The sequence below is a fragment of the Rhineura floridana genome, chromosome 6, assembly GCF_030035675.1.
Source record: "Rhineura floridana isolate rRhiFlo1 chromosome 6, rRhiFlo1.hap2, whole genome shotgun sequence".
Classification (NCBI taxonomy): domain Eukaryota; kingdom Metazoa; phylum Chordata; class Lepidosauria; order Squamata; family Rhineuridae; genus Rhineura; species Rhineura floridana.
This window is the reverse complement of record NC_084485.1, coordinates 103,598,643-103,625,952: the sequence shown is the minus strand read 5'-3', so window position 1 is coordinate 103,625,952 and position 27,310 is coordinate 103,598,643. Positions and strand designations below refer to the sequence as shown.

General features: G+C 40.3%; 1 protein-coding gene across 2 annotated transcripts; it reads left to right on the top strand.

Moving 5' to 3' along the window:
* The first annotated feature begins 313 nt into the window (after positions 1–313).
* SERBP1 (SERPINE1 mRNA binding protein 1) lies at positions 314–22,923 on the top strand. Of its 2 annotated transcripts, none has more exons than XM_061633379.1 (10): positions 314–838; positions 9,641–9,794; positions 10,961–11,107; positions 11,233–11,328; positions 12,071–12,145; positions 13,912–14,089; positions 15,950–15,997; positions 18,292–18,465; positions 19,227–19,265; positions 21,470–22,923. In XM_061633379.1, the coding sequence occupies exons 1-10, from the start codon at positions 457–459 to the stop codon at positions 21,524–21,526; spliced, it is 1,350 nt and encodes a 449-aa protein (XP_061489363.1). In that variant the 5' UTR covers positions 314–456; the 3' UTR covers positions 21,527–22,923. The 2 variants fall into 2 exon arrangements, with proteins under 2 accessions (XP_061489363.1, XP_061489364.1); XM_061633380.1 differs by having other exon boundaries at positions 315–838; positions 11,257–11,328.
* Positions 22,924–27,310: the final 4,387 nt, after the last annotated feature.

Sequence of the window (27,310 nt, the reverse complement as noted above, 5' to 3'; positions counted from 1 at the left end):
GTTTTCAGCCAGGTTTGTAGGGGAGAATATCCCACGTTTTGCTTTATTTTAAAAAGGTGTCACTTCATCTTAAGAAGACGAGGGACTGTCTCTCTATTCCCGCTCTTCCTCTCCCGTAACTATTTAAGTAACAAGAGGCTATTCTGAGAGGAGGCTCCGTAGGGATGTAGCCTTCGCCAATCTATTTCTCGGCGCCGCGGTGCCTACTGGGAATTGTGGTCCCTTTTTGCCAGGCAAGCCGGTTGCTCTGGTAGCCGGAGAGTTCAGCCTTTAGTTCCCGAGAACCCGTGCGGGCGCCAGCGGCCTCTGTCGCTGTTTCCCGGATGTCACTCTCGCCGGAAGAGAAGCGAGTTTCTTTGCGGGCCGGCCATCTTGTGTGGGTAGCAAGCGAGCGCGTAGGGGGTGGGCCGGGGCCTGGGCAGTATCGGAGGAGGATCCCACCGAGAGGGGCCCATCATGCCCGGACACCTGCAGGAAGGCTTCGGTTGCGTCGTCACCAACCGCTTTGACCAGCTCTTGGACGACGAATCCGACCCCTTCGAGGTGATCCAGGCGGCCGAGAGCCGCAAGAAAGAGAGCGGAGGCGGAGGGGGCCATCAAAGCAGTCGTGGAGGCGGCGGTGGGCAAGCGGCCCAGGCCAACTCCTCAGGCGGCGGATCGGGCCAGGCTGGCTCTGGTGGCGGGAGCGGCAGCGCGGCCAAGCAACTGCGCAGGGAGTCGCAGAAGGAGCGCAAAAACCCACTGCCGCCCTTCACTGCCTCCTCTGGGCCTGGCGGCGCCGGGGACCGAAGAGAGGATGGGGGCGGGCAGCCTGGCTCCGCGCCCCTCAGGAAGGAAGGTAACCAGTGGGGTGTCTTTGTGTGTTGAGGGGATTAAAGTAGAAGACAAGCGCTCCTCCTGCAAGGGTAGTGTCTCCGGCGGGCGGGCGGAGAGAGCGAGCGCGCCAGCCTTCCCCGTCAGCAAGTCCAGCCCGCTGTAGGACCCCCCCCCCGGCCTCTTAAACAGCGCACAGTACTGGATCAGGAGCCCCGCTTTTTTCCTGGTGGGCTGAGCAGAGGCAGCTTTCCTCGAAGAGACGCGACTCCTCCTGTGTTTTGAAGGGAAAGGCGGCCTGGTGTGCGGACCTCACGTTGCTTTGCCTGAGTCGGACCCCCTCGTGTTGAGCAGCCACCGTTTGAAAACGCGCCACATGAGAGGGAAATGGAGGGAGCGGCTCGCTCGGCCTCCAAATTATCGAGGGGGAAGGAAAAAGAGGGAGTGTGTGTCGGGGTGAGGGTAAAGGGTAGGTCCGCGTTCGGATGGTTTGGCCTTCGAGCCCCCTGGAAGCGGGGACGGGAGTTAATAGTGGGATGTTTCTTGAGGGAACGGTATTGCTACCTTGGGATGAAAAAGGCCTATAAGCTGAGAGTGATTTTCCGTGGCTCAAGTTTTGTAAAGCTGCTTGTCTTGCAGTAGAAGCAGCACCGCGGACTCGTGGGGCTGCTGCTAAATGAAGTTTAGCCAATTTATACCTGGGCCACGTGCGTTGCACGCATGTTGCTTGGTCCAGCTATCGAATGCCGCCTACTAGGGGCTGAGGGAAGAGACAAAATGGAGCCTTTATATGCTTTTAGTTGGGCCGTGTATGGTAACATACAGGAATATTTTATATAGTTCTAAGATTTAATTGCAGGCAGGTTGCCCAGTGCTGTGTATGCTTACTGTGAGGTAAGCTTTACTTCAATAGGAGTTATTTCTAGGTGAGAGTGAATAGGATTGCTACTTTGTCTCTGTTTAGAGATATGTTAGTATTATTTTTGTGATTTATGCTTATTCTGATATGAAACTTAACAACTGTGCACTGATGTATGGACCGTCTCTCTCTCCCTTTGCAACTTGAGTAGTATGCAGAACACAAAATGTTCAAAGGTAACGCTGGAGTCCAAGAAAGTGTATTAATATTTTTCTGTCATTCTGCACTAATAAAACACCCCACACATGTCATGTGAGTAAGACTGCAATCCTATGCACAGTTACCTAGGAGTAAGTCCCATTGAATTAAATGGAATGTGCTTCTGAGTAGACATGTATAGGATTCTACTGTAAATGTCTGGATTTTTAGAATAGTTAATAAATGGTACCCAGCTATGTGGTGATAATTGGGTTCATTTTCTCTAAACTTGTAGAGGAAGGTAAAAAAGAATCATGCATGCTTGTTATGATTCCACTGTTTGCATGTGCTCTTTAGGAGAAAAACCCTGGATGCATAACTTGATGATATTCTTAAAAGTTCCTAAGTGTACAGTTATAAATGAGCAGCGATATGTACAGAATGCTCTATAGTATATAAATGAAATAATTAAAATTTATTTACAGGTGAAGTAAACACAATTTTTTACATAAAAATAACCTTTTGTGTACTGGACTTAATGCCGTAACATTTTTCTTAAGACCTAGTGTCTTAGTGTGTATTTTCCAGATTACTTAAAACAAATGAAAAGCTGTTTAGTGTGCTTAATTTGCTGTTTTATTTTCACAATTAATTGGCAGAAAGCGTGGAGTGTGCCATTCTTTCAAAATTGCATTAGTCCTTAAGCAGAGTTTCTAATAATGAGAACACTGTCCTGTATCACCACAGTAAACGTGCTGTGCGTTTTGAGTAGCACACACCTCTTGGCAGATGTTTGTTGTTAAAGTACTAAGTGATATAGCTATTGACAAAAATATTTTGAGTACCTAATAAATAAGTCTCTTTGCTTATTTGTATTCTGAAAAACAAGTTTGTGAGCTGTACTCTGTAACTGCTAGTCCTTGTGTCATATGCAACTTTTCTGTCTGCTTTTTGGCCCAATTATAATGTCTCTTCATTTCTTCCACCAACACCACCCAGCTTCTGTACTCTTCTAGTTTTTCCATTTAAGTACATTTCAGTAAGGAAGGAGAATAGAAGAACCCTGTAAACTTAAGCTAGGCTATCAATTACTTGGCCCACCCAAAAACAACTTGAGGCGGGAAAGGAGACTTGTGAATAATGGGGTGCTGGCAGCAGCAACATGTGGCCTGGTTATGAGTTGGTGGAAGGGTTGGCTTTTTGCCAAAGTTTTTTAAGTAAAACAGGCTATTGTAGAATGTGAGCAGCAGATCGAAGTGGTTATCGGGTATAGAAAACAAACTGAAATGGATATTTAATTAATATAGCAAAGCATGCCTCATTGAATTAAGAAAATACTTTGGTGTGTGCAATGAATTACCCAATTTGTAAACAGGTTTAGGTTGATGATATGGTCTGAAAGCACATGAGGACACCACCTTATTGAAGCTATGCAGGTCTGAGTCTGCTGAAGTACCTGGATGAGTGACTGTATAAAAAGTACAGTCTTTCAATGCTTCCTTGGATTCCATGATGACAGGATATAAATGCAATATTTTTTTTAAAAAAAATTGAAACATACTAATAAAGCTGTTTTGTTAACATGCTAATATAAAAGTAAAGTAAACCAACACTGAAAATTACTGTAGTTTTTATGTTTTGGTGTGTTTTGGAGAAGTGTGGGTTTTTTATACTTGAGAGTTCACATGGTAAGAAAGTGCATCAGGAAGAATGGAAGAGATAATTTTGTGGTTAAAGCATTAGAATAAAGGCTTGGACTACTTAATATTGGGTCCAGATGTTGATACTTATTGAGTCTTGTAGGACTGTCAGACATGTGAAAACAATGTCAACATATTAGTGGCTATAGGGGGTAGTTTATTATTTTGTTTTTATGATAGGTTATATTTTTTTTAAAAGGTGTTGCAAGTTGCTTGGAGACCTTTGGGTAACAAGCAACTAATCATAGAATTATAGAATAGTAGAGTTGGAAGGGGCCTATAAGGCCATCAAGTCCACCCCTCTTGCTCAATGCAGGAATCCAAATCAAAGCATTCCCGACAGATGGCTGTCCAGCTGTCTCTTGAATGCCTCCAGTGTTGGAGAGCCCACTATCTCTCTAGGTAATTGAGAGCCATTGTCCTATGGCTCTAACACTTAGGAAGTTTTTTCTGATACCCAGTCGAAATCTGGCTTCCTGCAACTTGAGCCCATTATTCTGTGTCCTGCATCTGGGATGATCAAGAAGAGATCCCAGCCGCCCTTGCGACAACCTGTCATGTAATAATAATAACAACAACAATGCAGAAGTTAGGCTCATCTTTGTGTATTACGAACATTTTTTAAAAACACTTCTGACTGGATCCAGAGTGTCCCATCTTTTAAAGGTAGAACTAAGTTCATTTGTGTAAGGGACACCTATTGGAAGCACCTATTGGAGGAAGAGGGAAAGCCATTCTTGTCCTTTCCTCTTGAAGCCTCCCAATACTGCTTCCCACACTGTTCCAGACTGTTTTGGAGCAGCTTTTCAGGGAGCTGCTGAGGAAAGTAGGAATCAATCTCTCTTTCCCTTCTTCCACTAGCAGGAGCATCCTGTGAGCAGAGGTTCACTCTTTGAGTTATGCTTGAACAAATGTTTATATGAACTTCGAGCTAGACTTAGCTTTGGAAACACAGATGCCTTTTTTGCAAGGTATGGAAGCTGTTTTGATATTCTTATATCACTCTCCAAATGCAACCTGCCTAGAGTACATGTGCTCTGCTTGACAACAAGAAGTACAGTCTTTCAAATTTTTAAGGCACTTAATCTGTTTCAGGCACACATTTTATGTGAGTTTCATATGAGTATGAATATTCACGAACACATATTTGTATATCCATCCTTCTTACAAAAACATCAGGGCAGTTTTCATGGCATCCTTGGGAGGTTTTGGCAGCAAATGTACAGGCCAGGCCCAGTCTTACTTTCCTTCATGAGATAGAGCCATGGAGTGTACAGTCAGCAATTTATGTTGTTTGTGGCAATGTCTTCCTTCTGCTATACCCCATTTTCATGCTGATTTTTATGTTATAGCATTTATAGATGCTCTTAAAAATAAAGAACATCTGCATATTTTCACTCTTCTTCATATATGAGTACCAAACTTCCAAAGAGATAAACAATCTGTTCAGGCTGATAACTCAGTTTACCTTGGGCATAGATGTAGTAATATTTGGGGTGTTTTTAAAGCTGGCATGCTAAATGTATATAGCCACGCATAAAAAAAATACTGCATGTTGTGTAAAAATACAATATATAATAACTGAAATCAACAACAACAACAAAGCAAAAACCTTTCATTGAAACAGATGGCATAAACCAGCCTGGTTTTAAAACAATCAAAAAGCCCATGTAAATGAGACAGTAAGTAAAAAATGCTGAAAATAATTTTAAAAATAATTTAATTTTTGTAATGGAGTTGATACAAATACAGAAAGCTTGAGAATAACTTGAGAAAACTAGAAATCAAAATGTGGTGTCATTGTTAGCAAAGGGCCCTTGCTTGGCAAAACAGCACTATAGCCCTTTCCCAGCTTTGAAGGGTGTGTGTGTGTCTAATTTTGAGCAGGTGTCTTCCTTCTCAAAACCCAGCATGACCCTCCTTCAGTCCCCTGAATTATTTGCCAACTTGGGGAATTGGAGGGGCCGGTGTCAATGGCAAATTATGGACCCCTAGTTGTACTGTCATTTGAGGAGGAAAAACTACTTAATTTTTAAAATTACCAATAAACTTCCCTTGGAGAAACAGTGCAATGCTAGGATTGTATTAGGGATGGGCAAAAATTTCAATTCAGTTCACATTTCAAGCCGAATCTACCAAATTCGCAGTTTCTGAAGCAATATGAAACTGAAACACAGCCATCCTTCAAAATTCGCACTTATTCAAATTTTGCAATGCAGTTTGCCAATCAATTTTTAGAAAAATACATACGTTAGGGGAAGGTGTGCATAAATATGAATGTATGAGTGAAAATAACATACAGAAATGCAATTGCATGACGAGAAATGACTTCAAATATTTGTACATTAACAAAAACTGCCTGCAAAAATGGATTTATTAGGAGAAATTCTCACTACAGTGCTGGAGAATTTTCATGAGGATTTGAAAATTGCTGCAGAAATGTGAACTGAATTTAAGATTGAAAAAATGAGAAACCGAGAGAACCAAAATTGACAGATCTTTTCATCCCTAGATTGTGTGTAGGTTATATCTTTTCAGAGATTTCAAAGCTGTCCTGTAAAACTACCATTGGCAGCAGTACAGTTTGTCTTGCTTAACAATATGGTGTAACAGCTGGTATAGCACAGTGAGGAGGAGAGCCTGGCTGGGAGTCCAGAGCCTGTGAGTTCAAATCCCCGCTCATGTCTCCTGGGTGTAAAGGGCCAGCTGAAGATCACCCCCACAGTGAGTGGCTCAGGGGTTATGTGCCCTGCCACCTGTGCAGCCGTGGACAAGCTGCATAGTCCCAAGGAGCCCAGTTGCCCCCCAGCTGGCAGTTGCGGACAAGGGAGCAGCTGGCTTGTGGAGCAGTAGCAAGCTGAGCAGGCCCTAGCCAGCTGGAGAGGACTAGCCTCAGAGGGAGGCAATGGTAAACCCCCTCTGAATGCCCCTTACCCTGAAAACCCTATTCATAGGGTAGCTATAAGTTGGGAACGACTTGAAGGCAGTCCATTTCCATTTTCAGCAATATTGTGTGTATGGCTATTGTGAACACCTTTTAGTAACCTTGCTGACAACATGTACTGTATTACATTCCCCCTCATCCCATGCTTTGGGGCTGCTTTAAAAGTTTGTTTTACATGTGAGAGATCAGCTAGACCAGCATCTGCTTGCAATCTGGCATAGTCAGTTCTACTAGATTTATGAGACTAGAGGAAATTGACTCAGTTATGTTTGTGCAGTGATGAACATTGGATCAGAGGAAGCGGAAAGTGTAAGGTAGAAGTTTTTCTATAGAAATAGTCATTTATACACCATCTTGGTAATCTGCAGTGTTACCAGTCACTGACCAGTGTTGAGTTAAGGAATCTGTTGATAAGGTGCACAATTTGTTCCAGATTTTTAGGCTAGTGGTGTGTAATTCAGTGTGTGTTGTACTGGATAACCAGGAGGAAGTGCAAACAGGCCTTTCAACAGAGAATAGATCTTAAAATCTGTGCTGCTCCAGTGGTACAAGAGCTGCTTTTAGCTGTCTTAAACTAATCTGCTACTAATGTTTTCTCTGGCTTTATATCCAGTGTGTTATAAAGTATGCCACAGCAGCAAAAGAATCACTGTCTTATAACTGCAGCGATGTAATGCTTTGGGGAAGCATTTCATCTGCATAGTTGTGCTACAGATATTAAGAAAAAAATACTGAGCATTCAAATACAGCTTAAAATGCAATATGAATTTATAGTACCGCCCTTGGTACCCAGAATTTCATGATAGCTACCAATCCTGCCCCTTCTCACAAAGCAAAGGGAGAAAGGAGTGTTTTATCTGTCACACAGTACATTGGAGGTACTTTGAAGCAAAATCCAACTACTTTGTCGTGCCTACAAAGCCTAGTGTGATTGTCACAGCAGAATTCCTGTCCCTGTCTTGCCTCATTTTAGGGTAGACTGTAGGTTGAATGATGCTCAATACTAGACATGCATAAACAAGCCAGAACAAGCTGCCAAAGAATGGCTTAGAGGAAAACAGTTGTCAAGACATCATGAGCACATTTTAGCATGTCAGTGGCTTTGGAAGAACATGTCAGCAGGCAAGACAAGAAGACAGTCTAGTTCTGGCTTCAGAAGGTGGGATGGGCTGCCTGTGCTGATTGGGAAGCATTCCTGGGGATCTCCCTAGAGTACAGAGGTTAGGAAGAGAGCCAGTATGAACCGTTTGAGAGCTTAAAGGGAGCAGGGAGAATTTCCCCCAAGGCAAGGAGAATTACCTCCATGATTCCTAGGTAGGCAGGGGTTGGTTGAGGACTATAACGATATTAGTTGTTGGGAATCTCCTTTCCTCTAATCTGAAGCCACAGCGGTAGCTTCAGGAGTGATCTTGGTCGTCACATGGATGCTTACCATATTATATGATAAGGTCACCAGAGGCAATCTCTTGAGTGCTTTTATGGACTGCTGGTCAATTCTGTTCAGGAAAGGAAGATTTTATTTCAGCTATTCCTATAAAAAGTCTTAGTTTGACCAGTCCTTCCATAAAAAGCAATATTACTTTTCTAGCTACCTTTTAGTAGTAGCCTACGTTTCTTACCCAGGATGTACATTGTAGAGTGCAGCAAAGTGTAACATTCATAGCAGTCATTCACACATAATACGAAACATATTTTAGTGCTCTGTGAATGAGTCTTAAAGAAGGGTTGGGCTCACATACTCTCTGTCCTCTTGCGTGGCTGGGAGGAGGACTGTGTTAATGTTGCTTTGAAAGAATGCCAGCTTAGCGTTGTATTCAAACCAGGAATCCAGGTTTAAAATAAACTCTTAATTAAACAAGCTACCTTCATTAATTATGGTGTAGCATTACTTGTGAACAAAACACACACGTTCAGATGGAAAAAATACATACATGTCTGTCTGACAGTGGAGGCATGGATTCAGCAGAATTCTGGACCTAGTCCTGAGTATAAAGTGGGAGTATAGATCTTTTGGTTTTGCATACATTATTGATATTAAAATAATGTTTGCAGTAGCCAACATTAGAGGAAAATTCCACTCTAACACATAAATTCAAGCAAAGTTCCTTTTGAATTTGAATGGAAAATGTGGAGGCTGATGCACAGAAGTTCTAAGCCAGCCTTCCTTAACCTGGTGCCCTTCAGAAGTTGTGAACTACTTTCAGCAGAACCAGTATGACCAGAGGTCCGGGATGATGGGAGTTGTAGTCCAACAACATATGGAAGGCCACAGGTCAAGGACAGTTGTTTCAACACAGGCCTTTTCTGACTTGCAGTAACTCAGGCTGCTGGGGACAAACAGCATGGCCAGGCTGCTGTGCAATTGCGACAGCTTCTAAACAGGGAATAGAGCGGGCCACAAGGTAGGGCACGTTGCTGCTATAGTTATTTGTTATAATTCTTCCAACTTGATAAATCTTTTATAGGAAGATTACTTCCTACAGAATATACATAATTCTCTGCTTTATTATATTCAGTATTACATACTGAAATTGATATACTGTATACTGATATCAATGCACTGATACTGTATGCTCTTAAAATATCAAAACAAAATAAAACATGCTTCCTAGTTTTCAACTGTTCTTAAGTGTTCAAAACAAGCTGTCTGAAAATTTTATAATTCCACTGGCCTAAGGAAGGGATAAACTCACCCAATATTTCTTTTCTATTTACATCTGCTGGGGCAGGGTTTGCCAATAAAGTGCCCTTCAGATGATGTTGGACTACAACTCCCATCATCCCTGATCATTGCCCATGTTGACTGGAACTGATGGGAATTGTAGTCCAACAACATCTGGAGGGCACCAAATTGGTTATTCCTGAGCTGGGGCAACTTTCACCCACTCCTTTAAAGGCATAATGTCTCATTTCTGCCAATAAAAAAATAAACAATATTGTTTTTGTATATGGTTGAAAACATACAGGTACTATTTGGATATAATTTGGGCCTCTTTGTTTGTTATGCAGACTAGTTTTACAGTACTGTGCCCAAGTCTTGAAACAGCTACTATCCACTATAGGATGCCTGTGCTATGTGCAGTTGCTTTATGGAGGGGAAAATAACTGGATTGCTTTCTATTTTAGGGATAAGGCGAATTGGCAGAAGGCCTGATCAACAGCAGCCTCAAGGGGAAGGCAAGCCTATTGAGAGGAGGCAAGAGAGACGGCCACCTCGTGAACGCCGATTTGACAAACCTGCTGAAGAAAAGGGTGAAGGAGGAGAATTTTCTGTTGATAAGTAAGATTTAAGATTGATTGGTGGATAAAATTGTGTGCTTGATGTGGCCTGATTAGCCATTTAATGGATTTAAAGCTACTTATTTAGGTTATGTAGAATTTCTGTCTTTTTGTGGAATGCTTTTGTGTTCATATATGAACCTGTATTAAGGGATAAGATTGGAGGTTTGAAGATACTTCTGGATCTACCACTGCCACTGGAGACACAGATGGCCTTGTTACCTCAGAGTGCCTTTTATCAGCTTGGGGCTGTAGATGGTATATCAGCCTACAGCCTAGCTACAGTTATCCATGCTTGGATAACCTCGTTTGGAGTACCGCAATATTTTATACATTGGGCTGCCTTTGAAACAATCTGCAAACTTCAGTTGGTTCAGAATAGGCTGCAAGATTGCTAACAAGGACTGGCCAATATAATTATACAACAACAGTGCTTTGCCATCTGCACTGTTTTCCATTCTGTTTCTGGGGCCAGTTCAGAGTGCAGGTATGTCTTGGGGCCAAGTGACCTGAAGGATAGCCTTCTTGCACATATACCTGTGTGAAGTCTAAGATCAACTGGCTTCATGCAGAAGTTAAGTCTGAGAAGACTTGACTTGAAAAGCAGTATACAGGTTATTAAATAAATAAAATTAAAACAAAATTTTTACAGGCCTTTCAGGTACCCCTGCGGAATGAGGCACCTTTTTGGTGTTGGCACCATGGTTAGTGGATGTTCTCACTAGTAGGATGCCCTTATAGTCTTTTTTGTTTAAGGGGTAAACCACCTTATTTTCCTAGACTTTTTAGAACTGTTGCACTGATAATGTTCTCTACTTCTTGTTTTATTCTGTTGTTGGTCTTTGCTGGTTTGTTTTCATGCTGTATTCTTGTATTTTATGGTTTTAATTATTGCTTGTACATTGCCCAGAGAACTTTATTGTTGGGCAAGTATGTAAATACTGGAAATGGAAAAATAAATCCAAAATAGACAGAGCCAGTCTGGCCTAGGGTTGAATGTTACTCCTTGAGGATAATGTTGTTAAAGAATATTAACAGCTCTAAAATAGTAATAATTTTAGTGCTTAATATTGGGGAGAAAGGTTAAGAAAAATAATTACTAGTACTGCCAAGATAAAAGTAATGTTTCAGATGTAATTCCTAATTTCATTTTTTTTTTTACAATAGACCCATTATTGATCGTCCTATGCGTGGCCGTGGTGGCCCAGGTGGAAGAGGGGGCCGTGGTGGCAGAGGGCGTGGAATGGGCAGAGGAGATGGCTTTGACTCTCGAGGCAAACGTGAATTTGATAGGCATAGTGGAAGCGACAGATCGTAAGTCTTAAACTCAATACTTTTTGCCCTTTGAAGTATATTGTTTTCTATCAAAAGTAATACTTTGAAAATTTGCCTTTGAATTTCTGTGTCCCAACACTATTATGTTAACTCAGTTTTGTTAGTTCTCTTTCACATTCGCATTTCAGTGGTCTAAAGCATGAGGACAAGCGTGGTGGAAGTGGATCGCACAACTGGGGAACTGTCAAAGATGAGCTAACGTTAGTATTTTGTTTTGAAATGCGTTTTTCAGAATAAGTTATAAGCAAGGCTATATAAAGCTTACAAGATCACACCATGAATGCAAAAACGTGCAGCGGGTATAAAATTTAGCTTCCTAAGTTAGAAGTCAGGGGAGGTGGTGAAAAGGATTTCCCATTTCAGTGTCCTATGTAGATCTTTAGTATTCCCCATGCAGAACATATTTATTCAACAGATATGTAAACTTGATTTCAATATGGGTGATATCCAGTATTAGTCATACTCAGAGTTGACCCATTAAAATCAGTGGACTTAAACGCAAGTCCATTGATTTCATTGGATGTACTTTGAGTATGACTGGTGTTGGATATTGCCTAAAATACTCATTGTTCATCCATTTTTCTTGGGTGTGGACTATGGTATGGCTTAGTGCAGGATTCTTTTCCTTTTGTGCTTTTTATGGAGGTGTAACATCATGCAGCAGTGAAGCAAATAGCAAGCATTTTTCTAAATCTGGCATTATGATTCTAGTGTGCAAATTTGTTTCTGTGTTGAATCTCAGTTGGTATTTAAAACTGCTCATGCTTTTGCCTTATCAACTATATTGGTATTCTTGAATTACTGATAGGGACATTTTTGTATAAGGGAGTGAAAATTACACCTTATGCTTTTACATAATTTTGAGCTCAATAAATATTAATTAACAGATGCATTAAATGTGTTCATATGAAGTATCAAATATTTTTTAAAATCTTACTGCAGTGATTTGGATCAATCAAATGTGACAGAGGAAACACCGGAGGGAGAGGAGCATCCACCTGCTGACTCAGAGAATAAGTAAGTATTAAATTTGTCAGGATCCATCTTTGATCATTTATGAGGTTGGTTCCTTTCATGTGAAAGGGAGGTGGTTGGTTTGTTTTTGTAGAAAGCTTTTATTTTAAAAAAAGGAACCTGTGTGTACTTACCTATCCTTTGTTACATGACAGGTTTACTCAGACTGAGACGTTTAAATAAAATGGAAATTAACCTAAAATTCCTCATACCCTAAATCTGTGAAATGTTGAGTCTATGTGAGAAGCTCTGGCCTTCAGTTGTAACGGGTAAAACTTAAGAAATCCAGCTTCAGTACTGGGTAGAAAGTAGAGTGGTTTCAAATCTTAAGGGTTTTTGAGAATGTCTGTGTGGTTAAGGTCTTACGATGAAATTGAAAGATGCCCATGAGCAACTGTGAAGGACCCTACAGAGCAGATTTGTGGGGTTGGAGGAGACTGCATGGGGGAGGGGGAAGTCTGTTGTGCAAGCATGTCTGCTCATCCTACATTGGATTTCACGCTTATTCTTTGAGCCATTGCATTTGTATGATGCATTTAGAGTAACTTAATATTTCCTTTTTGCAGAGTGGCATGGCATGTTAAATTCAATGAAAATGGGGAGTGGAGCTGGTACTTATGTGCAGGACTATCATCGAACCATGCACATTGATACAAACTGCCTGACTTACTGTCATGACCTTTTAGAATGGAAAAGCTGTATCATCAGCATAGCAAGGCTGTACTGTTTTCTTTAAGTTGCTGCAGTTGTAGATACACAGTACAGCTAAGTAGAGCCATGTGTGACATTCAGATATATGAACTGGGTCCATGCATGCTCTTTGCAGACTTTCGGGCAATGCTTATTTTTGGGATCAGCCTTATTCTTTGTTGCTAAGGCAGCCTTTCCCAACCTTTGGGTCCCCAGATGTTGCTGGACTACAATTCCCATAATTCCTGACCATTGGCCATACAGGCTAGGGCTTATGGGAGTTGTAGTCCAGCAACATCTGGGGACCCAAAGGTTGGGAAAGGCTGTTCTAAGTATAAGTTGAGATATCATTTAACATCACAACATTAATTTTAAGCCTTTTTTCATGTGTTAAAGAAAAACAACATGATACTCTTATTTCAGTCATTAAGTTTTCATTTGATCATCACTGTAGCTACCTTGTAACAGGTTTCTATTTTGTGTTGCACATAGCAACTTGCTCATTGCTTATTCTTGATATTTTGAATAAATTTTCCGTAGTTTTTCTCCCAAAACAAAAATGAACAGTATTAAAAATAGTCATGAAATTGATATATTGATATAACAATTGAATCAAAATGCCTCTGAAAGAGCATTCAGAACTATTGTACAAAATACTGTTTTTTGGAGTTTCTTAGGGCTCATGCTTATAAAACAGGTGGTCCATGAAGGCTGCCTCAAATTTCTCATGATCACTGTTCATGCTCTACTGGGGATATGTAATTTGTCTTCCTTTAGTTGCCAGCTTTCACTTTTCAGCAATGTGGCACACATGGATTAAATTGAGTTGTCACGGAGCCAGATGTTAATCTTTGATATAGATCAAAGTTTGTGTGGTGAAATGATTTCCAGCTGCGTTGTTTTATCTGAATTGGATATTATTTCTATTAAAATAAAGGTTTCTACGTGAAGAATACATTGTAGAAGTGTGGCTTCCTGGTTTCCTGTAACATTCTCATACTCAGATTTCACGGTTTTCAGTGTGTCAACTCACTATAAAAAATATGAAATGAGTGTCCACTATTGTAAACGTATTGCAGAGAGAATGAAGTAGAAGAAGTCAAGGAAGAAGGTCCAAAGGAAATGACTCTGGATGAATGGAAAGCTATTCAAAATAAAGATCGGGCAAAGGTTGAATTCAACATCCGTAAACCAAACGAAGGCGCTGATGGACAGTGGAAAAAAGGTTTTGTTCTTCATAAGTCAAAGAGTGAGGAGGTAGGCTATAACTTGTTTTTTTTCTGGATTATCTTGTCTTTATGTTATTTTCATTTAAGAGTAAGTAATTTAAGGTATCCTAGCCATATTTGCATTCTCTACTTCACCAGACTTCACCATTTCCCAAACCGCTACAAAATGTGTTTAACCAGTTTTATTTAATCATTTTGAAACAGGTTTCTAGCCTTTGCATTTACAGACACAAACTCTGGAGATACAGCTAATGTCTAGTGACGTCTCAGGCAAGAATGAAGCTTAGTAAAGCATTCAGTTTTTAAGTGTGTGGGTCTTTAGAGTATATCTAAATAAATATGCATTCTAGCTCTGCTAAATTCAGTGAGGCTTACTAGTAGGATATGGGTTGCATCCATAATTTTATTAAAAGCCCAAATCTAGGGCCAATTCAAATAGTCAGAAATAATGTGGTAAGTTCCTAGATGAGTAATTTTAAAGATGCGGTGTTTCACCATATTTAAAAGTCCATGGACAGCCAGCAGTGCTAAGGAAAAATATGATTTTTAGTTTACCAGAGCTTGAATCCAGAAATGTCCTTGTTGAGCAGAAAGAAAGTCCTACCAAATTTTCTCATCCCACTGTTGACCCCATGCCACATCACATGCCCTTTCCAGAGCTGCTTTTTGTGAGGTGCAGGGATCTGTAGTAAGGGAGCCAGGAAAGCCCTGTTGTGAGTGGGGTTCTGCTTGTGTATCTCTTCAGTCTATACATGGAGCATTCTACTCAACTGTAGTTGATTCTTATCAGAAATTTCAAAATGAATAATTAATACTGGTGCTAAGTAGGTGATATCTAGAACATTTTAGAACCACTTTCTCCCTGAGATGGGAATATTTACTGAAGCAGATAAATGTGGAAAACAGTGGACACCAACTGAACAATCCATTGCACATTTACTTGGAAGTAGGTCCCACTGTGCTCATTGAGGCTTATTTCTGGGTAAATGTGGTTGAGGTTGCAACCTTAAAATGTATTTTACAATGTGCACCTCACTTAACACTAACTATTCCGGGGGCAGGGGGAATCTCCAACTTGCAGGCGTAATTAGGTCTGCCAAATTTCTCCATTTGGCCCATGAGACTGTTTCGGACAAGCCACACCCACCCGCCCTACACTTATGTCATATATATGATGTTGGGTGTGGGACAGATAAGATCTGGCCCAGCTGATGAAAGGGGTTTGCAAGCACTGCCAATTAGCTTGTCAAGTCTTGTGGAGCTGATACCTATGCATCTGCCCATACGGCTTGATTTCCATTTGTGTGGTCAAAAAAATGTCACCTGACATTGGTGATTGACAGATGAGCCATTTGTCAAACTTGGCCTGGAAAGCGTAGGTGAGATAATAGTCTAGCCCACTGGCCAAATCAAATTCCCCACCCATACTGTATTCTAACATGGTCAGTGTTTGTGCTTTTTTTCATGCATCTAAAAGTTTCTCAACACTTACTGGTATTGATTTTACAAAAAAAAAGTATTTAGCTTGAAAACCAAGGGTTATCTCCATTTCTGGCATACCTCTTGCACAGTGGGCCTCTGCGTGTCCCCAAAATCTGCTCTGGAGGGTTGGGTGCCCTCTCAAGTAGATGGGGAGGGGCAGCAAGGAGAAGAGGAAAATTCCTGTTGTGTATGCCGCCATGATATTCAAACTTGTCCTTAAGTTTCTAATTGCATAATATCTTCTGCTTGCTGCTTTTGACTTCGTCCTTGCTCTATTCACTTGTTTAATTGCTTGTATCCTGTAGGTTCACCTGCTTTTATTGTAGAACACATTATTTCTATATGTAGAGTCTCATTTACTTTCTTTTGTTTTCTCCCTTGCTTGTTGACATACAATTTGCATCAGACAAAGGGGGTGACAGAGATGCAAGGAAGTCAGATGGAATCCAATGAGGTATGGACACTTTTTATGTGTTGATTTTGTTCTTAAACACTTATAAAGCATCAAAAACTTTCTCAGATTTGTGTGTGTGTGTATTCACTGCATAGTGAAGGGCAGGCAGGTAATAAATCAAAGATAAGAGAGAAATTGCAGACAGCTTCCCAATCTCTTAAAGGTGATATGAAAGGGAGGGGCGGGAGGAGGAAAACAAGCATTGGAGCAGCTTCTTTACTAACTGATTGATGGAGCAAGGTTAGTCAGCTTCTTGCTATGAAGTTCTTGATCCAGCCTTCCAGTGGCCTTTTGGTGCTCTGGCCAGTGGCAGAGGCCAGGCTATGCAGGTCTAGGGCAACACCTTTTTATTATACCTTCCCTGTGTACCTCATCTTAGCCAATTCAGGCTCAATGCCTGAGCAGTAGTGGCACTCACCCTGGTTCATATGAGAAGCTTAAGAGCTGCCCATTGTAGAAGGGGGTCGAGCTGCTGTGGCTGTGCTGTGAATGAACAACATAAAGTTTTAAAAGCTTGATTTGAGATGTTTCTTCAAACAAATCTACTGGAAATGGACAATGCAATTAAGATATGTAGCTCCTAATGAAATCTTTTATAACTAAGTGACATTAACCAGAGTCAGCCCACTTGTGCAATGGTACTTTCTTCTCTTCCTCCTTGTAGCCCTCTGCACGTCATCAAAATGTGCTCCATAGGAGTTGGGGGACCCTTTGAAAAGATGGGGGTTCCAGAGGAAAGATTGGGAAAGTCCCATTGCATTCACTGGTGCAATGTTGGATATCGCATAATATGTTCCCAGTGAAATTAGTCTTGTCTTTCAGTTGATCTTTGTTCTGGGATCTGTGTACTAAAAGAAAATTGCCTGGTTGTTTGGATGCAATAAGATCCAAAGGGGGACTACCTTATAGCAAATAACTTCCATAGTTTTGGCTGTACTATATTAAAATGAGTATGATGATTCTTAAGTGTGTCTACTTGCAACAGAGCTGGAGAGTTCCAAGATAAGGGAGGACAGATGCTGATTTTTGGGTGTGTGCGTGTAAAGGCTCACAATTGGGATCTAGTTGTAGTGGGAGCTGGAGGACAGCCTCTACACCAGGAAACGGGGACCTTCTTTCTGTCACACCACATTCCCTCGAAGTTTATCTCTAGGAAGCCGCATCCTGGCAGTGGCCTGAAGTCAGTGGTGTGTGAGGCCAAAGCCAAAAGTGAGTGGGGCATCCCTCTTTTTTCTCTCTACCATCCCTTTTCCCCCTCCTTGCCACCTATATGAAATTAGGCTAAGAGCTGCAAGTTGCCCATCTCTACCCTAAGATGACCTTCAGTCACACAAGTCTAACATAAGCAGAAGCTGGGAGTGGTTGCACATAGATGTTTGCAGAGTATGGGGCACTCCAGGCTACAGCGACTTCAAAAGGCGCATCCTGCCTGTCAGCTGACACTTAGAACCTAGTAACCCCTTCTAACTATAGGAAGCCTGTGCAACCTATAAAGATGCTTGGAATAGGACATTTTATTAGTGCCAGCCAGTTTTATGGCTTTCTATGGCTTTTGAGCAACTTTCTGAATATCTGTGCAATTCATGTCTTCCCTCCAGAAATCCAAGGCTGTTTGCCAGAGGGTGAGGCAGGGCTGGTTACAACTTAGAGATAGAATGGGAGCTGCTGCTGGGCTTCACCACCCCACATCCAACACTGCTGTTTTCTGTAGATTTCAACTATAATCATATAGCCCTGTTAGAAAAGTCTATGTTAAAATAGAGATATATGAATAAATAGTAGCACTTCAAAATCTGTAAATCTTTTCTGTATATTGGTATACTTCTAGTGTTCATCTATATCAGTGGTTCTTAACCTGGGGTGCGAGACACTTTTTCTAGAGGTGTGAGGTGTTGTTCAAGAGATTTTAATTCATTTAATCTTAGCTAAGTTAGACTAAAACACACATTAACATTAAAATAAAATAAAAAATGAATAGTATTTTTAAGGGGTTCGAGAACATATTTTGGAAATCCAAGGGATGCTGGCAGTGGAAATGGTTAAAAACCACTGACCCTGAGCTGCTTGGGGGCTAAAAGGTGTGTGTGTGTGTGTGCACATACTCAGTTTTGTTCTTGGCCTTGACTGTCCTCGTTGCCGTAGTCAACAGGGCTGGGGGTAGTTATGGCATTTGACCACCATTTAAAGCAGGTAATGTTGGTTGAGTACTATAATACTCTTCTCTTATATTCTGGGTTGGTTCTAGTACTTGGTGAAAACATAGTGGTATTTCTGAATCCTTGCTTTCATTTTAGCCTCATGCTGAAGACTCCGTAATGGATCATCACTTTCGCAAGCCAGCAAATGATATCACGTCCCAACTGGAGATCAATTTTGGGGATCTTGGTCGTCCTGGGCGTGGTGGCAGAGGTGGAAGAGGAGGTCGTGGACGTGGGGGAAGAGCTAACCGCGGAAGCAGAACTGACAAGGTAGCAATTGGTTCTTTCAGTTTAAATGAACACTTCTTCATACATTTACTAGTTGTAGTAAAAAATATGTGAAAAGGTTCCATCCAGGCTTTCCCTTTAGTCTAACCCTCATAACCTTTCTAGAAGAGCAAGAAGTTGTATTAGTGATTTTAATATTCCACCATGAGTTTGAAAGTTGGTAGAGCTTTGAATCCAAATCCCCTGTGCGTGAGTAGAAGACACTTCTCCAAGCTTATAGGGTTTTACTTCTTTCCACCCCATCCTGGTGACTTGGAAAACTGTTTAATGGGGTCTCCTGCCTTTGGGAAACATTATGGGCTGCAGCTAGAAGGAAGGAGCTGAAAAGCTCTCTTGGCTGAGCGTTGAGCAAAACCAACCTCTCACAAATTTTGGTTTTAAGTTACTGTTTTCTTGACAAAAGGTAGAGATGTATTCATGATGTTATCATGTATGTTTCACGTGTTAGTTGCACAGTTAGGCATAATTCAGTTATACCTGTCTCTGTTGCAAAACATGAAGTTCCCAATTCATGACAACCACTTACTTTGTCTTAGCTATCTTCTGGGTAGCGAAGCTTCCACAATTATTTCAATCAATTCCTGATCACGAGCAGGAACATTTTTCTTTATTGATTTTAATGTGCTTTGTTTCACTATGAATTTAGTTTCTCGATTTCTCTTTTTGAAAGGTTCTCAAAAATGTGAGTTTGCTCATTACAAATACGCAGATCTGCATTGATATTTGTGTCTGTTTCCTTCCAGTTGGTTAAGGAGTTTGATGTGATCCACACACCCAACCAGGTTGGTGATCCGTTCCTAAACCTCTCGGGATATGCATACAATTATAGCCTTAAGCCTAGTCATGCATTTTTTAGTAGTGAAAGTCAACATGTTAGTGATGGGGGGGGGCTCAACACCCTCTTCCCCCCAAATTTGATCATGTATAACTCCTCTCAGAATTTCAGACCTCAACTACGTTCTCTGATTAAAATATCATTTGTGTGCAATTTGCCATGGGTTCTTGGGTGGTGGAGGAGCAGTGTTTGGTAAGATGATGATGATGATTGCTTTCATATTTTTGGTTGCCTGCCCTGAAGGTTTATAAAGGATACCCATCTTTTTATCCTCCTGAACTTTATGCTCTACCTCTACATTTTTGTTACATTTGCAAGTCAGGGTTATTTTATGCTATATTGGGTATAACATGGAAACATTGTAACTGTATAGAGTTCTCAGGGTTTGCCAGGACTAAGTTCGGAGTGTTTGGACTCTAATGGCTTCCTTTTTAAAATTTAGACAAATCATAGAAACTGCAGTAAATGTTTTCCTCCATTCTGAATACTTTTATTCTTGTCTAGGCTCTTGAGGTGTCTTAATGTCTTATAAAAAGATACCAGTTTACCAGCAGCATACAACACAACATGGCATTTACATATGCAGGGACACCTGGAACGTTTAAATCCAGATGCAACTCTCTGTGAGGAAGTAGAGTATTTTTCAGCAATACAAAACACACTCAACGCTGTCTCTTCGCTAGCTATCTCTAAAAATTGAGTTTAGCTCTGTAATGGAGCTTGTAATGTTACAATGTGAAGCTAAAATCTGTTTGTCGCATAGCAAATTTCACTAACTTCACAACCAAATTCCACCAGTGTATATTAGGATGTTACTGAGCTGTATACAGCTTCTACATAAATAGAACTAATTTCTCTCCCTTTCATGTAGATAGATGTTGACCAGAGTTATCGTAGGTGTATTAAAAACCTTTGCTTAAACTGTGACCGTTGATTGTTGAGAACTGACATAAGCAGTTTCATCTCAAAAAACTGAACAATGTAATATTCTGGCTATACCATGGCTGTACTTAAGCATCTTTTTTAATCTCTGAGAGAGGCATGGATTCAGTTGTATCACAAATACAGGTGTAAATATTTTTGCCACTATTGGTTTTCCCATTTAACACCAAATCACCTGTGCCCATGCGTCTTTCTCCTTGTACCACTGAAAAGTTGTGTGTGTACATTTATGCACAGGGCATGGTCTGAAGGCACATGATGCAGCCATCTTGCTGAAGCTAAGCAGGTCTGGGTCTGGTCAGTGCCTGGTGGGATACTGCCTGGGGATCCCATGTACGGTGCCTTGAGTTCCATGATGGAAGAAAGGTGGGATATAAATGTACGTAACAACAAGAACACACTCTTCAGTCTGCAGTAAAATTAGACCATGCTTCCAGACTTCTCAAGATGCCAGAGACTAGAATTAGAATCCCCAGTTCACCAACAGATTTTCTTATACTGGACCTGCATATGGATGCAAATCATTGTCCATCATTCATTTGAAGTAAGCTCAGAGGAGACACCTAGAGAAGGGCCTCAAGTGAAAATTTAAGGGTCTGGGTTGGTTGACATTGGAAGAGGTGTTGTGAAATACTTTGGAGTTCTGAGCCATATGCAACTTTATAGGTCAAAACCAGCCTTTTGGGCTTGGAAATGTACAGCAGCTGTGCCAAGATAGGTGTTGTGAGATGAGTTCGCCTTGAGCCTATCAGCAGCCACATTCTGCACTAGCTGCAGTTTCCAAACTGTCTCAGTAATCCATTCTTGAGGTTACCAGATCGTAGATTCCTATAGACAGGTAATCTCTGTCCACATAGGGTTGTAGTTAGGCCATCAGTCTAAGCTGGTGGAAGGCAATCCATGCCACTGAGGCTACCCGTGACAGCAGTGGATCCACCCACCCCTCACTACAGACTCTGTTTTTCTGAGGGAGTGTGACCTCATCTACAGCAAGCTGCACACCACTCAGTTGGACAGGAGAACCATTCACTAGCAGCAGCTGAGCCTTGTATGATTAAGCTTCAGTTTATTGGCCCACATCCAGTTCATTATGGCAACCAACTCTTACGTATTAATTGGATGTAAATGTTCCATTATTTTAATGTAATGCCACAAATGAAAATTAATACAATGACTCTCCAAATAATATGCATTCTATTTTTATTTCAGTCAAGTGCTTCTGCTCCTGATGTTGATGATCCAGAAGCTTTCCCAGCTCTGTCCTAAACTGGATGCCCTAAGCCAACCCTGCCCCTTGTTGGGCCCTCCTCTACAAGGCTTGCATGCTTAAGGATCCTAAAAACAACTTAAGAAATTAAAAAGGGGACTCTCATTCATACCATTCACACCTGAAGACTGAATTTTACCTGTTTTGAAAATGAACTTCTCTTGCTACACAGAAGCAACAATATGGTAGTCAGTTTTGTATTTAGAAATGTAATGGTAGCAGGGATGTTTTCATAATTTTTTTCAGAAATTATGCATTCTTCATGGATACTTTTTTGTATTGCTGCTTGAAAATATGCGTTTCCAAACTTGAAATATAGGTGTGAACAGTGTGTACCAGTTAACGCTTTCACTTCATTTGTTTTTATTTTTTTAAGTTAGAATTTTAGATGTTTTCCCCCGAACGACAAACAATGTTAACTCTTGCACACACTCTTTCTTTTAGTACTGCTTAGCAGATTGTTTTCAGTCCACGGTCAGCTGGGATATGTACAAAAATAATTTGGAAAATTGTTAGTACTGTGTGGAATACTAACTTCTGGAGTATTTTAAGTTTTTAATACTTAAATTCAAATGGAAAAGTCCATTTTCTTCTATCTTTGGTAATTTCTGTATTGAAGGTCTTTATACAAAATTGATATCAGATACTTGAAAAATAGTCAAAGCACATTGGTTTATACTCAAATACCTTCATATGAATCCAGCAGCTCTGTTTGGATAATTGGTCTAAGCCATTTTAAAAGAACTCCGTGTTCCACCTCTCATATACACCCTTTTTATCTTACTCCCTTTTTTCTTCAACAAAATTAGTTGCTTGTTTGGTAAACTTTGTTGAAATTTCTTAATATTGTTGCTACCAAAAATACCTTGTAGACTGGAGCAACCTTTTTTTCAAAATTTGGGAGGTTGGGAAGGGAGTGGCATCTATTTCTAATACAGTTGGTTTAAACTACGTTTGATACTTGTCTGGCAATGCAGTATATCCACATAAAAATGCATCTGCATTGGATGCATTCAAACACTGTTCCATTAGCTGCAACCCTGGTCCTAAAGAAGAAACCCAAGGGCACTGTGTGCTACTTGGGAGAAGGATTATTTGGTTCATGTAAGTTGGTGAACAAAGAGCATCAAAATGAGGCAGCCATGGTCTCCGTGGGACATAAACCAAAACCTCACCACCTAATTGAAATGTTATGGAGTTTTGCTCTATTATTTCAGCTTCTGATCTCTGCTGGCTGACAAGTGAATGTTTCATTTTCAGAGGGTGATTGTAAGAAGTTCTCCTTCCACTGTAGAGTTTTCTTAATAGTTTTAACTTAATCCCTGTGAACAGGAATGTTACCACTTTCAAAACACAAAAGGACTTGAACAACAAAAAATAAAAAGGACTTCTTAGGCTTTTTGTCTGCAACTTTTGTTAGGAGGCTAGGACAGAAAATAACCATTTATTTAAGGTTTTTACACTTTGAAGAGCATGTAGTATTTGTGGGTTTCTTAGTGAGGTAGAAAACTAATGGTGTTGCCCTATTTTTTTAAAAGCTGTACAGGATGGGTAACAGTATTGGACAACTGAAGAGTAAACTCCATTGCAGTGTTCAACTAGCTTGCATTTGAATAATTTCTATGAATATTTGTTTACATAAGCAAACATTACTGTATTTGATTGAAGTCTTGGTACATTCAATTCAGGAAAAAAAGTGTATCATATTGATTTTGCCCCAAGGGTGGTTGTTAAGATGCCAAGCATTCTTTCAAAGGTTCTTGGTGCTTAGTTTTGAAATCTCCAATTTTGAAGGTAGTCAATTTCCTTGGGTCAACAGGTGCATATGTTTTCAGTAGTTTTTGTTCCCTGCCCTTCCTCATCTCATAGTGCAGAATATGTTGAGAGATACTGGATGTTGTCTGTGTCTTTAAAGAATATTTTCTTCATATAACAACTGTGAGTATTCTGGTCCCCAAAGACATGCTTAATGAATATTTTTTTGCTGTTTATATTCCCCTTACTTCCCGTTTTCAGGCTAATAATGGCTCTTTTTGCCCAAAACCTACGTCCTTCTGTCCATGTTATTCCTGAAAGCCACACATCCCATGCCAATTTGATACTGGACACATTCTTTATCTTATAGCATACTTATAATATAGAACAGTTTTAGAAAGATGGCCCATTTGCTGTTCTTTTAATAGATGTGTACTTAATTTGTGTCAAGCTGTGAAAATTTTCTCTAATATTGGTGCGTGTTAAATAAAGGTTTATTTTCATGCTCTTTTATAAAAATATAATGGAAAGTAAGCATTATGAATGCTTCTAATACCAGGCATCTTACCTAACTTAATGGCCTACAAGCCCCTAAATATTTTCCCAAGAGATGGTGCCCTTGTGGATCCATCAGCAGCAGTAGGTTTAGCAAAAATCTACCTGGCATAGTCTAATACTAATATTAGCTATTAATTAATTTGACTCTGTGTCTCATTTTCTCATTGCTTATTCTTCTGTTGCACCACTGTGTTTTGGCGTGAGGTGAGGCCTCTCTGAAAATGGGCCAATTGAATATGATTGATTGACTTATTTTAATGTTTGAGCATGAAAGTTCATCTTGTGTCAACTGGCAGGCAGAAAAGTTAATCAGGCTAGTAAAAGAAAAGAGTACAAGCCCTTCTAAGGTAACCATGGATCAAAACTATGTCTCTTGTGAATATACATCGTCTTTTTGTTGGACAGGTACTGCATCTAATGGTTGATTACGTCTTGCCCTATGAGATTCACTTGCATATCATACCTGTTGACTTAATAAAAGCAGGACTGATGCTTCTGGCTGTCTTGAGTGCTCAGAGTATAGATATGCTTTTACCTTCAGCTACATGCTAGTTGGGGTGTTAACTGAAATTATAAATAAGAAGATAATAAATGGTAGTAAGGCAGCTCAATTTTTTTGTAGATTTTATCTGTGGTCCATCTTGGAAAATACACAGATCACAATATGTCGGCCTCATTGTTCTGCCCGGTATGTTGAAAAGCAACATCTATCCCAATTCACAGATGATTTCCAGTGGACTGAAGAGAACTGTCCGGCTCCCCAGTATCCTGCACTTCCCTTTTACACAATCTAAATAAAGCATTAAAAAAACCACTAAGGGCTATCAGAGGGGTGAAGGGGACATCTAAGAGGGGGAGATACAGATACAGCATCGTTCTACTTCCAACTTGCCTGTGATTTCAGGTTCGTTCTGTTTGCCAGTGCTATATATCTTCCATCAATCCAAGCTTGTATTTCCTAATGGTGTGTAAAGCAATTTATCTTTTTTGTAAGGTTGGGGTGGGGGCTTTAGGCTTGGCAACTCATAGGGAAGGCATTGTAAGACAAAAACAAGACTGCAAGATAACTTGAGTTGTTTACACGAGAATTGCTTAGAAAAATATTTCAGTTTTTGCTGCCTTCAAGAGAATTGTTAAATATGCAAAACTGGTTTGTGGGTTTAAAGAACTCTAAAGTTAGGATGCTATAAATAAGAGTTAAGAGCTGATGCTTGTATTTCAGTTGTCAGTTGCTTGGTTGAAAAAAATCAGAAGGGGGGCTAGGATAAAAGTCTTGCAATTATCTCTGATTCTTCAGTATGTGGGAACAGGCTGTCGTTGCTTTGCAAATAGAGAAGAGCACTTCGTGGATGCTTAAAGGTACTGTTTTCTATTCCAGTACTTTAGAACTCAGTTCTGGTCTGAACAGAAGGAACTTAACTTATTTCTAGGACTTAATCTTGGGAGCCTCTGAACATTAAACTCTAACCAGTGATCCTTTTCCTGCAAATTGTGCAGTACTATATATTACTGCATTTTGTTGTAATACCTATATTTCAGCTTGTATCTGAACTTGCGTATTCTTGGACAATGTTTTCTGTCCTAGGTTCATTTTTTTGTGGGGGAGGGAGAACAAAAATTAGCTATGTACAGGAATAAGTGCAAATTCTGGAATTTGCAGTCTCTATGTGTATCCATGAGACTTCATATAAATACTTTGAATTGCAGCTTTAGTTTGATTCTTTCGGAGAGGCAGATTTGGACTGCTCTTCAATCATGTATACATCTTAGAGCATGCCCCTTTTGAAATTCTGACCAAATAAGCAGGTTGCATCCAATGCTGTGTATGCAAAGGTCCACTTGCACGATGGAACTTCCTTGCCCTTCTTGTCTCCCTGAGTGCCCTCAAAATCTGCTCCAGAGGGCCCTCCAACCCTCTAGAGAAGATTTTGAGGGAATGCGGAGCTGGAGGGGAGGGGAAAGTTATGTTGCACTAGCAAAATAGTGTTAGATATGACCTACGGTTAGGATTTGGCTACTGGTCTAGTTTCATCAGAGATGGCAGGACTCAAAATTTGTTCCATGCTTATCCTATTGTGGAAGTTCCCTATCCCAGCTCTATATTCAGTGACGATTTATTTTTAAAAACTTGCCATAAATTCAATGACTGGCTTTAACACTTAATTTTCTCACTGATTTTTGCATTCCTCGTAGAATAGTACTGTTTTAATTGTCTTTGACAAAAGTCTTTGTCCTACTTCCCTGGCACATTTTTAATAGTGGATATTGGAATCAATAATATTCAGTAACTCAGGTGTGGATTTGTTCCTCCAGATGTGGTCAGCCCAGTGTACATCTTGTAGGATGCAGCAGATAATTGTGACTAGGTCTGCCCTGTGAGCCATTAGTTTAGCTCCAGTTGGTGAACTCCAGAATGTAGTTTTAAAAAAATATTCCACAATCCTGAAGTGTGCTCACCCTGTTATGAAAATGCTTATTATGGGGCTTTTGTGGTTTTGAGTTAGGTTTCTGTATGTATACACAGAAAAATAGACAAGCTTTAGCTTATTAAAATGGGAAACCAAAACAGTTTATGAGCAAGTACCTCGCTGCAGTTGTAGAAGGGGTTGGACCCAAACATTCTTGAACAGGAGGGCTCTTTCTGTTTGCAGAAGGGGCTGGGATCCAATGGAAGCTCCCACTGGAGGGAGGGTATTTTCATTGGTTTCCCACTTCTCCAGCACTACTTCCCATGCTATACTGGAGGATCACCTAACCCTTTTCAAAGGAAAGATCTCCGGAAAAAAATTCTAGCATTCCTGTTAGCACACATTCTGTCTGCCACTCCAGCTTCCTCCAGCATAGCATCATCTGATATGAGAGTGCAACTGATGGCGTTCCTGTGCTTTTGTGTGTGTATTTCTGTGTACACGTAGAAAAACATGATAATGTGAAATTCCACTCATGGGGGAAAAGCATCCAACCTACATGCAGGTTTCTACAGTAGGAAACACTGCAGTAGTATAGCAGATTTTAAACAGAATGAAGAATGCAGAGCAACAAACGCTTTTGTGTTTGGAAACTTCTGGACGTGGATTTATTCTACCAAACAAGATGCATCGATCAAATTTACAGTTTGGTTTGCTTACAATGTAGTGTAAAGTCTTAATTACTTGCATCTGCATGCTTTTATTTCTCTTGTAATCATATTTCAACACTTTTTGGTATGAACCTAATATTCCAATTCTGATCACTTGCCATGATTTAGGCAACCAAATACAATCTCCATTTATTTTGAATGGAAGACACAAGACTACATTATCTTAGACTACTTCTCTTCTTAGTCCAGGTCACAATGACTTGACTTTAATGTTGCAGGCTTTTTGTGTGTGTGTATATATATGTATATATACACACACATTCACATTGCCACTTCTGGGACTGTATAGATGAGCTCTTCAAGAATGGATAGGATCATGCAAAATTAAACT

What these genes read in the sequence shown, in the direction of transcription:
- SERBP1 (XM_061633379.1), top strand. Translation starts at nt 457, where the DNA reads ATGCCCGGACACCTGCAGGAAGGCTTCGGTTGCGTCGTCACCAACCGC. An exon ending in CGCGCCCCTCAGGAAGGAAG is followed by an intron (nt 839 to 9,640) that starts GTAACCAGTGGG and finishes TTTCTATTTTAG; the next exon opens with GGATAAGGCGAATTGGCAGA. An exon ending in GGAGAATTTTCTGTTGATAA is followed by an intron (nt 9,795 to 10,960) that starts GTAAGATTTAAG and finishes TTTTTACAATAG; the next exon opens with ACCCATTATTGATCGTCCTA.